General features: G+C 53.7%; 1 protein-coding gene across 2 annotated transcripts; it reads left to right on the forward strand.

Moving 5' to 3' along the window:
• The first annotated feature begins 1,158 nt into the window (after positions 1 to 1,158).
• LMX1B (LIM homeobox transcription factor 1 beta) lies at positions 1,159 to 10,210 on the forward strand. Of its 2 annotated transcripts, none has more exons than XM_006016925.2 (6): positions 1,159 to 1,587; positions 4,656 to 4,834; positions 5,239 to 5,316; positions 5,659 to 5,725; positions 7,429 to 7,590; positions 9,329 to 10,210. In XM_006016925.2, exons 1-6 carry the CDS (start codon positions 1,383 to 1,385, stop codon positions 9,406 to 9,408), a joined length of 771 nt encoding a protein of 256 aa, XP_006016987.1. In that variant the 5' UTR covers positions 1,159 to 1,382; the 3' UTR covers positions 9,409 to 10,210. The 2 variants fall into 2 exon arrangements, with proteins under 2 accessions (XP_006016987.1, XP_025050321.1); XM_025194536.1 differs by having other exon boundaries at positions 1,162 to 1,587; positions 9,251 to 10,210.
• Positions 10,211 to 10,756: the final 546 nt, after the last annotated feature.

Raw genomic sequence — 10,756 nt, forward strand, 5'->3', positions numbered from 1 at the left:
TTTACCGGCTAAAGCCTTTTTATAGTTTAGTCCAGTTTAGCAACCAAACGCAGCGGCAGGTTTTGTCCCCGTTTGCACCTAGCAGCGAAAGCAGCTTCAGGGAAGTCCTGGCACGGTGGGACGTGAAATGGTGGCATTTGCTGGAGGGGCTCACGGTGCACTGGCGCCTTGGCCCCTTGCACCCCTCGAGAGGAGCTTGTTGGCATGTACAAACCCAGGCATCTCTTTCCCATCTCGCCCGTGTGAGACCTGCCGTTTCACTCCAAAACGAGTGGCTGCCGTTTTGCTGTATTTTCTCAGCTGAAACAAAATAGAAGCCCCTCAGGGCGGCCCCGGGAGCCAGCCTAGGCCACCCCTCCGAAACAGGTCCCCTGTGCCTTGTCCCCGGGAGGTGGGAGCTTGCAAAGGAGAACAGCGACAGGGCTGAGCTGTCACGATACAGTTACGCACATGCTGCTCGCTGCCTTGGGGGAAAGCCCTGTGACTTCGCCTTACGCGTCAGAGCACTGCCGCAGAACAAGGCTGACCTGTAGCAGCACCGAGCGCGCCGCGTGACCCAGGACACGAACCAGCCGTTCACCTGACTGGGAATCGCGCCTTTCCTGCAAGCTACTTCAGGAACGTCCCAGTCATCACGAAAGCGAAGCTAAGTCGGAGGGTGGGGAGCGTGGAGGGTTGAGCAGGAGTGGCGTGGCGCGCGGGAGCAGCGATGGTGCGGACCGAGCCAAACACTGCGCCGTTTCACATCCCTGCAAAAGGGACAGCCCCTGCTCGGCCGGGCTGCTCCGGTCCCAAGGAAGGCTTGGCTGCTCTGGCCGTCTCTGAGCTAGTTCTCTTCCCCCACAAGCAGACACTCGGGTGTCAGCGCCCAAGTACTGCCCTCCACAGAAAGCATCACGCCAGCAAGGGGCTCTCAGAGGGTCCATGTAGAGCAGGTTCTCAGTCGCAAATCATCAGCAGCATAATAAGGCTTGACTCATCCAGAAGCTGAACCAAACTGGCTCTGGCTTGAGCTTTCAGGGCGTGGATAACATTGTTCCATTTTATTTCTTGTGCCTCTAGCCTTTTTGATTCTCTCTCCCAACAGAGAAGCAATAACACACACACTAAAACCTCACTAAAGAAACATGTAGTGGGAATCTTATGAGAGGTCCAGATCTTAGGGACTTTCTAAGCCAAAGGGGCGCAGAATCCACGCGGTGCCGCTGGTATTGCGGTGTCCAGAACACGCAGTTGCCAGCGTGCTGAGTCACTTTGCAAACTGATTTGTGGCTAAGTCAGACTGCCCGTTCCCAGCGTTGCAGTACAGGGATGCACGTTCTGACGTTTCCCTCGTTGCCTTTCATTCTCGCAGGCTGTTTGCTGCTAAGTGCAGTGGCTGCATGGAGAAGATCGCCCCGACGGAGTTTGTGATGAGGGCCCTGGAATGCGTTTACCACTTAAGCTGCTTCTGCTGCTGCGTGTGCGAGCGGCAGCTGAGGAAAGGAGACGAGTTTGTTCTGAAGGAAGGACAATTGCTCTGCAAAAGTGACTATGAAAAAGAAAAAGACCTGCTGAGCTCCGTGAGCCCGGATGACTCTGACTCAGGTGAGCTCTTCCTGCACCTCTTCCAGTTTGAAAGGCCACCAGGGCCAAGCATCCTCATCCGATTCTGCAGAACTGCTCGCTGCTCAGCCAGCCTTTGTAGCGATGGTGCCTCCATCCTTGTACTCACGGGGATCGGTGCACTGCCGCGTGAGCGCCACTCCCAACTATCTAACCTGGATCTTCCCTCCTTTAATTTCAGGCCATTGCTCACTGTCCTACCCCTTAGCAGAGGGCAGGAATAATTTACAGGCTGCCAAGATTCAGACAAGTGGTACTGTCCTAGAAAAGCAGGGTGGGTAGATCTGTCTGGTTTCAATGGCAGAGGCCTGATCCATGCTGTTTCCATCCATTTCAGTAACAGATTGGAGTTGTCACGGGGCCCACGGCTCCTACGTGATGATGGAGCACAGGTTGCACGTGCACACACTGACACCGAGTCAGGCCTGGACCATGGGCAAACAGCCATGGCCCAATTCCTGGAGCTCTCCAGGATAAGTTTCTCTCTGCCGATCACACGCTGTTGTGCTAAGAAAAGTCACAGACCCAATGGAGACACGTCCAGGACCTGGAGGACCTGAACACTGAGCCTGGTGTTGCAGGAACAACGCCTGTAGTGCGCCGCGGTATGCCACGTAGCAGATGGGGCTGTGCCCCGCAGCGCTGCCCTCACCACTCGCTCCGACACGCAGACGGCCCTGGCCCGTCCCGGCGGGCAAGGCCTCCGCATGGGGACTGGTACAAAAGGAAAACCCCACTTTGCTGCGGAGGGCTCTCTCCACATGCCACTCGGCTGTTGTCTTTTCCTGCACCCTAAAGCGCTCGCCACGTCCGTACTTCCAGAAAGGATGGTTGCTGTCTGGATGCGAGCAGTAGCAGACAAACCAGAGCGGCAGAAAAATGTGTGCAGAGGTGTGAGGGACAGAATATTTTTAAAGGGTGACAAGTGGCTGCCCGTGCCCAGGGAATGGCTGTGTGTTTGTCACGGACAGTCCTGCTTTGACTGAATTAGAGCCTAATGCATGAGGTCCAACCCCTGGGTGCATCTCAGGGAAACAACAGCGATCACCAGTCCATCGAATGCACAGGTGGCCGGGGCATTTCCCTCGGGTCCCTGGAAAGCCTGGCACTCCTGCTGCTCCTAGGACACGTTGAGAGCAGGACTGTGGTGAGGTGACGGTCGCTGCTGTGTCACGGGATGCATGGGTCTTGAGCCACTCGTGGGCCAGTGCCCATCACAGCCAGGCCAGATCTGTAGGCCCACAAGCCCCTGACTCCAGAAGCCCGGGCTTGCACGCTCCGTGCCCCGAGCAAACCCGGGCTTTTCAGCATCTTATTCTCTCTTTACCAAAACTTGGGCCCGTCTCCTTCTCTTTATTTGGACAAACTGCCCTTGAAAACTCCTGCCTGCTCCTGTCCTCCCCGTGTGCGGCTCTGTAGTAGCAGGGAGGACGAGGTCCTGCCTTCCCCTCCTCTGTTAACTGTTAACGTCACAGCAGTACACGGGCAGTCGTTGCTGGCTGGGGTCCAGTTCTTCTTTTGGACACGGGTGCACTGCCAGGGCCACCTTGAGTGTCACGAGTGCCTGGGCCAGGCCCAGCCTGCTGCAGAGGCAGCCGGCTGCGTTTGCTCTTGGCTCCCCACCCCAGGACACACACAGTCATGCATCCAAGAGGTGAGAAGTGCTTCTTTTTATGGACAAACAACCCTTTCCCGAGCCAAGGCCAAACCTGTGGAACAAGAAACCAAATTAAAGAGGACTCATTTTCCTTCCACTGTTTAATCCTGCAAAAGCCCGAAGCTCCCCGCTGCTTACGTGAGTGCAAACAACTGCACCCCGCTCAGGCTGAGAGCATGTCCTTCTCCAATCAAATATTTATCCACTGGCCACAAAAGCAACTCTCCAATGAGCAATATTAACCTTCACTAAACCTTTCTGTAGAAATGGCAGGCTGGAAAGTTAATAATGTCAAGGTTATTAAAACGATGGAACTTCTCTTTAATCATTATGCAAAAGATGCTTATGGAACTGAAAGGCAATTAGATTGCTAGGTGCAAAATAATCAGATCTAAAATGAATTTGAAGTCTAATCTGTTAATTCCCTAAATGTAATCTTTGGATACATCACAAGTACAGTATGTTTCTTAACATTAAAGACCCCCAGAATGCTAATGTTTTCTGCATGAAAAGCAAAGGTTTAGTGAAATGCATGTAAGAGACCCCTTTGACTGCTATGAATCATAGCGTTTGGCCACAGATGTTGATGTGGACACAGAAGTTATTTCAACCGGGACAAAATATGTGCTTACTCATAAACCTTTGGCAAGCGAGTCAGGATTTCCCACTGCTAACCACGAATGCACACTGCATTATCAGATCACACGATCATTCACATCGAACTAGAGAAAATACAAATCATATATTCATGATAGATATGCACGCTCCCACAGAGTTTCATACAGAGGTGTACACACCCGGGGCTGTATACACTTCAGCCAGACACACTTCGGATAAGCAGGAGAGACGTGCACATGCACTCATGCATGTCTGCGGTACAGTGAGAAAAACTGCTGTAGTCTTCCATAATACACGGCAGTGAAGAAACAAGCAGTATGCTTTGAAGGTACCACCAGGCTTGCAGAAATGTTTAAAAAAATAGTTTAAAACAACGGATGTCTAATCAAAAGACCTGGATTTTAAATGTCCTGCTTTTGCAGCACTAGTGCAACCACCGTTTCAGAAGTTGTGATGTATGTTGTAGAATAATCAGCAAGCCCTGCTCTTGAAAACATTTAAGCATGTGATGAACATCAAGCTGATGAGAGTAGTTAGCCCTCAGGGCTGAACAGAAGCCAAAGTGCTTCCCTGGACCGTGGCAGAGAGACTGCGCAGGTGCCATTTAACCTGATAATCAGCCAACTAGGAGGGTGCTGGATTTGACACCAATGTAGGGTAACAGTGTTCAGTTTGCTGTTTAGGGGGCCTAGTAACGTGTTAGTTTAACCTTCTGAGAGTCCCATTGCCTGAGTGAAACAAGCAGGACTTTCACTTCCTTTTGATTTTTCCACAGTGAAAAGCGATGATGAGGATGGAGATGTCAAGCCAACCAAAGGACAAGTGAGCCAAGGGAAAGGGAGCGATGATGGGAAAGACCCGAGGAGGCCCAAACGACCAAGGACTATCCTTACAACACAGCAGAGAAGAGCATTCAAAGCATCCTTTGAAGTGTCTTCCAAGCCCTGTAGGAAGGTAGGCTGCTCCGCAGAGACCCACGCGTAGGGTGGCCACCATAGAGGACAATCCGGTTGTCCTCTCTCCTCTAGTGATACGAAACCCGACGGCTTTATGTCCTCTATTTTCCTCTCGAAGGGAAAATTAGAGGACATAAAGGCATTGGGTTTCGTATCACTAGAGGACAGAGGACAGAAAACCAGCATGTCCTCTATGATGGCCACCCTACCCACAGGCTGAAAGCCCACTGAAGTCCAAGGCAGAGTCTTGAAGGAAGCAAATGTCCATGTGGTCAAAAATGAACTGACCGCTTACAGCCGGGGCTCTGGGCAGCACGTAGCGCGCCCAAGAGGAAGAGAAGCTGCCACATGACCTACCTGCTAGGTGCACGGAAGCTAATCTTTAAACGTTTCCTCTTGCAGGTCAGAGAAACACTAGCAGCTGAAACAGGACTTAGCGTGCGAGTTGTCCAGGTCTGGTTTCAGAACCAAAGAGCAAAGGTAAGCTACCAGTTAACCTCCGCACGGACTTCTCCTCTCACAGCAGGGCCATGTCACTAAGGTCACCAGGCAGGGATGAGGCTTTACACGAGGTTTGTGCCGTGCACCCTGCACGTGCTGCACAGGTCACACGTGCGTGGGAAGACCCACAGCCATGCACAGGCCCAGGTTAGGACTAGGGTGTGCACATAAATACGACCAGGAAAACCAAATATGTGTGTCCAAGAATGAACACAGAGGCCCCAGGAGTGTTTGCACAACACGCAGACTATATAGGTTTGTAATGGAACCGGATCCTTCCCTTCGGACCCGCAAGGTTATTCTGTTTCCCATTTTATTCAGATGAAGAAGCTAGCGCGAAGGCATCAGCAGCAGCAGGAGCAGCAGAACTCTCAGCGCCTCGGCCAAGGTAAAGCCACGGTTGTGATGGACGCGAGGAGAGGGGCACAGGGCAGCGGGGTAGTTTCCAGGGTCTCTCTGCAATGGATGGGAGCGCACCCACGCGGGTGCACTCTCCCTGTGCCCACCTGCGCCTTTATATGTGTATGTACAGAGCACAGCACGCGCAGAGCTCTGTGTTTACGCAGCTCTGGGGCCATGTTCGTGTTCTGCCACTGGGCCAGGTCCCGAGGCCAGACCTACAGGTACCCGCCATCAAGACAGGCAGCAGCAATCTCCTCCTCCAGGCTTGCTTCTCTGCACTCAGACAGGGATAGGGCGGCCTGCACTTCTGCACCAGCCAGGTCACGCTATGGGCTCCCAGGACCATGCAGCGATGCAGACACAGCCTAGGACTAGCCAACTGCCCTGGGGATGCTTTGTGGGGCTGGAGAAGGGATGCAGCTGGGTCCCCCCCGCGTTACCGCCGAGCCAGTCCCAGCTTCATTCCCTCCCTCAGACGGAAGAGAAGCTGGCCAAGGACCGTGGGCCTGGCCTGGATCTGAGCGGGGCTCGGTGCTGCCGCTGTGTAGCACCAGTGGCTGTAGGCAGCGGCAGCAGTTTCCCTGCGCGCACATCTCCCAAATGAATGAACCGCCCACGGGGCACAGCAGCAGAGACCCTGGGCTATTCCCATGGCTGTCGAGGGTGTTCTCCGTACTGGTACTGCCTTGCCATGGTGGCTCCAGGCAGCACCCAGAGCCCGTGTGCTAGGTGCTGGACATGGACAGGCATTTAGAAAGATGCAGTCCCTGCCCCAGGAGCTCAGTCTGTCTGAGAGGATGACGCGGCCAGTGCTGGAGGCTGACACGGCCGGTGCCAGGCTCTGGGCCTGGGTTCGGGAAGCAACCCTGGCCAAAGGAGATGGGGTCAGTGCTCCTTCATGCCTCTTGCTGGGGACTGAGGGGTCCTGTGGTAGCACCTAGGCAGCAGAAGGGAGAAAACAGACGAGCTCCTGCTTGCGCCTGGCCCCTCGTTTCCTGTGGCCCAGGCATTCGAGGCTGGTTTTCAGGAGCCGCAACCAGGACTGGGAGCTACCCTGGGAAAACAAAACATGGTGCGGTGCCTCGGTGAGAAGGTGAAGTGGCCAAGTGCCCTGCAGACACGAGGTGGCGGGGTCCTGGCAGCGAGAGGAGTGGACGTCCAGGGCGGCACGCAGGAGTTGGGGAGCCGACATCCTAGCACAGCCTGGCTCCCAACGCGAGCCTCCAGCTGGCAGGGTGTCCAGGCAGAGCTGGCGTCTGAGCTCTGGGGGTGGGCTCTGCCCCGGGCCCTCACAGTTCACGAGACACGGGTCAGCGCTGTTTGTGGCCCCGGCCGAGGCTGACTGCCGCTAGGAGGAAACGAGGGTGAGCAGGTGAAGGGACCGTGGAGGCTGATGGCATCAGAGTACCAGCCGGATGCCTCATCCTTAATTGATGGTTCTCTCTCGGGACCTGGATGGGATCCTCCTGGCGTTGGCACCGACACCGCTGGGCACTGGTGGCTGGGGTTATCCGGGGCATTGCAGGGTGAGGAGGGATCCCTTAGGGTATTTCTAGCAACTGCACCTCACGGCTCATCTCCTCCTGCGCAGCGCGGTGTGGGCGATGGGGAGGGCAGCACTCCCAGTCGTACTGCCCCTGCAACCTCCCCCTTGCTGAACAGCCCTGGACTCCGCTGTCTGTTTTGCAGAAGTGATGTCCAACCGGATGGAAGGGATGATGACATCATACACGCCGCTGGCACCGCCGCAGCAGCAGATTGTAGCGATGGATCAAAGCAGTTATGGCACGGACCCCTTCCAGCAAGGTCTCACCCCTCCACAGATGCCGGGAGACCACATGAACCCTTATGGTAAGGCTCTCGGCACACCGCTGGGCTGGGAACGTCTGTGCAGACAGCACGCGGGCAGTCTAGCAGTTTGTTTTGGCCATCATTTTCCTGGGGTTTGCACTAGAAGATACACTGGACCCGTACTTTTTGTCTTTACGTATTGATACGCACGCAGATGGGCAGTGGAAGCCTTGTCCCAGGCACTAAGCAACCATAGCAGCTAATTCAGAGTACAGAGCCAGCGACTTTACCACCCCGAGGCAGCCAGCAGAGAACAAACAGCACATAAACCACCCCCAAAGCTCAGGAGGAAGGGAAGAGAAGGCTTTGCCGTAGACGCTGTAGTGCGAGGGATTAAATGCATTGGTCTCAAAATGCAGAGGCAAGCATCCTCAGAAGATCCCACCAGGCATAGGCTCCAGATCTGTTAAAGAGCTCTCGTACTGCTGCTAGATGTGTCAGTACAGAAAACATCCTCCTGGCTTAACAGTCACTGACCTAAGGTGATTACCTGCTTCTGCCAGTTCCCAGTTGCAGCTTTTCATGCAGACAGGTGTAACCCAAGCCAACTCTTACACGTTACTGCAAGTGCGTTGCAAAAGTAGAAGGCTAGTGGCTCATTCAGGACAGTTACAGCCTGGTATTTAAACGTGACTGTAGTTGTCCACCTGGTATCCCGCAACGGCTCTGTTTTGTCTATGGCGTAGGGGCACTCAAGCGTAGAGACACATACCTACATCTCTTGCTAGCTCTAATGGGAACAAAGTGCAGGCAGTGGGAAGAAAGTTGAACTCCACCCACACTGGTGTTTTGGTTGCAGAGAAGAGCTGGTGGTAGCGTGAGTACTGGAGAGCGGTAAAGAAAAGAGAAAAGAGCTAAGTTTCAGTGTAGTTTAGGAAGAAACCTGCAGCTCGGGTGAGCTCCAGGTGGGTTCATTTTTGTTGCAAACGCTTTGCCCAGCCCTGTAAAGGAAGCCCTCGGTTCTGTGCATCCAACCAAGCGCACATGAAGCCACTTTAACAGAGTGCCTAGGAAAAGAACCAGGATGTGTGACCCGGAGCACCGTCTGGTGCCCTCACCGGTGAAGTCAGTTGAGATTGCGGCCAGTGAAGGGAAGAGACGGCCGTCCTTCCTTTATTCCAAACCAAGCCAGAAGACACGGGAGCTTGTGAAATGTAGGCACGTGCAAAGGTGTAGCATGGCCAAGGGATCCATCCGTGTCCAGGAAGGTTATGCCTTTAAGTGGGTTCCCTTCCCGTGCAGATACGTCCTCTCCTGCACTGGGTCGCGCAGTAACCCTGTGCCAGGGCGGAAGGCCCGCGCCTGCGCTCCTTGGCTGGCCAAGGCTCCAGGGTCGCGGTGTGAAGAGTGAGTGGCCCCTTTCCCGTGTCCATTAGGAAAGGGTGTCTTACATGCTGAAGACTGCAGTGTCCACGGCACACGGCAGACTGTCCACGCCACGTGGCCGCGCTCCACCTTCTCTGCCAGGTTGCTACCCTTTGAACTCCTGGCATCTGAGTGCCAGCCTGTGCTTAAAGAGCAGGCCCTCGCCGCGAAGGTGTTTTACCCCAGCGCGTGGAGATCAGGTAGTTGCCCCTAGCAGACTGTGTAGGACCTGAGACCCTGGCTCGGTACTTCTCTCTGCGCAGGACCAAGCTTAACGTGTGCGTTTCGTTTGCAGGGAACGACTCCATTTTTCATGATATTGACAGCGATACCTCTTTAACTAGTTTGAGCGACTGTTTTCTTGCCTCCTCAGAAGTTAACTCCATGCAGGCTAGAGTAGGAAATCCCATTGACAGGCTGTACTCTATGCAGAGCTCGTATTTCGCCTCATGAAAATAAAAGGAAAACAAGAGCCGGCATATCTTTAGCCAGTGACTTTTTCCAGTGCAGACTCTACAGCCATATGTCGTCCAGCTCTTCCTTCACAGTGACTCCGCTGCCTCTGGACTGCCAACAGCCTTTCTAGGAAGCCTTGTGTTAAACAAAAAAGCGTTCCGCCACCACCGCCCCTCGCCCTCCCTCGCCCAGCGCGCGCCAGGCCAGGAGGGAAGTGTGGAAAGGCCGAGGCCCAGCTCTCCAGCCGCCTCCGGTTTGGTTGGCTTGGAGCTCGTCGTTTGAAAGGAAATGGATTTTGCCCAAAGCCAGACCTTTTCCCTCCGTTCTTTCTTCTTTTCTTTTGGATGTTTAAGCATTTTTTCGGAAGCCGCTGAAACCAACATCAGTCAACCATATGACAAATAAATCAAGGAACCTGGAGAGTCCTCCCTTTTCGTACTGCATGACTCATACATGTTGTGGACAAATTGCCATTTGAACTGTGAGAAGTTAATGTAAATGTGACGTTCAGCATTTGTTTCCTTTCTACACTTTTTCTACATAACCCTAGGTCTGCTCATTAGTTTATAGCCCTTATACTGTATGATACGTAGAAAAACTGGTTAACAATGAGACTTGTGGAGAAAGCCAGTGATTTCATAATAAAAAAGGTCTTTGACCCCAGAGAGAAGCTGCATGTTAGGGACAGGTCATTTAGACTAGTATTGATCTTAATTAATTAAAACAAAAGGTGCTTACAAGACACAGAGCTATATTTAATTTTTTAAGTGTGAGAATAAAACATTTACTTTTATTTGTAATTCAGTGCCAAATTTCAAGCCTAGACTGTGATTGGCAACACACGTGTTGTTCATTTTGGTCTGTCTGGTTGTGTTTTGCACAAGACGTAAATGTGCTACGCTCCACTGTCCATCTGGAACAGTTTCGCTCTCCTTCAGGTCCTGGTCTGTTCCGATTTGCCAAGACAAGCCGCGTCCTGCAGTCCTAGCCCGAGCCCGAGCCCGCGCCCGCGAGCAGGCGACAGACTGCAGGTGCACCAGGGCGGGAGCCTGGTGCTGCCCTCACGTCCCCACGGTCCACGCTGGCGTAACCCCGTAGGCCTTCCCGGTTACGCCAGCCAGCCCCGTGCTTGCGGCAGCGTAGGAGTGAAGTTGTAGCCCAACAAAAGCCATCGCCCTCAGCGGTCTGTGCGTACGCGGGTGAGAGGACACGAGACTGCCGCGTGCAGGGCTGCTGGGGAACGGCGCCAGCCTGTGCTGAAGTTTGAGTTGCCACCAGAGGCCATTTTTACAGGGCAGAAACTCTCTTAAATACTAATAGAAGTAACGATGATAATGTAGTTCTA

The sequence above is a fragment of the Alligator sinensis genome, unplaced genomic scaffold, assembly GCF_000455745.1.
Source record: "Alligator sinensis unplaced genomic scaffold, ASM45574v1 scaffold611_2, whole genome shotgun sequence".
Taxonomy (NCBI): domain Eukaryota; kingdom Metazoa; phylum Chordata; order Crocodylia; family Alligatoridae; genus Alligator; species Alligator sinensis.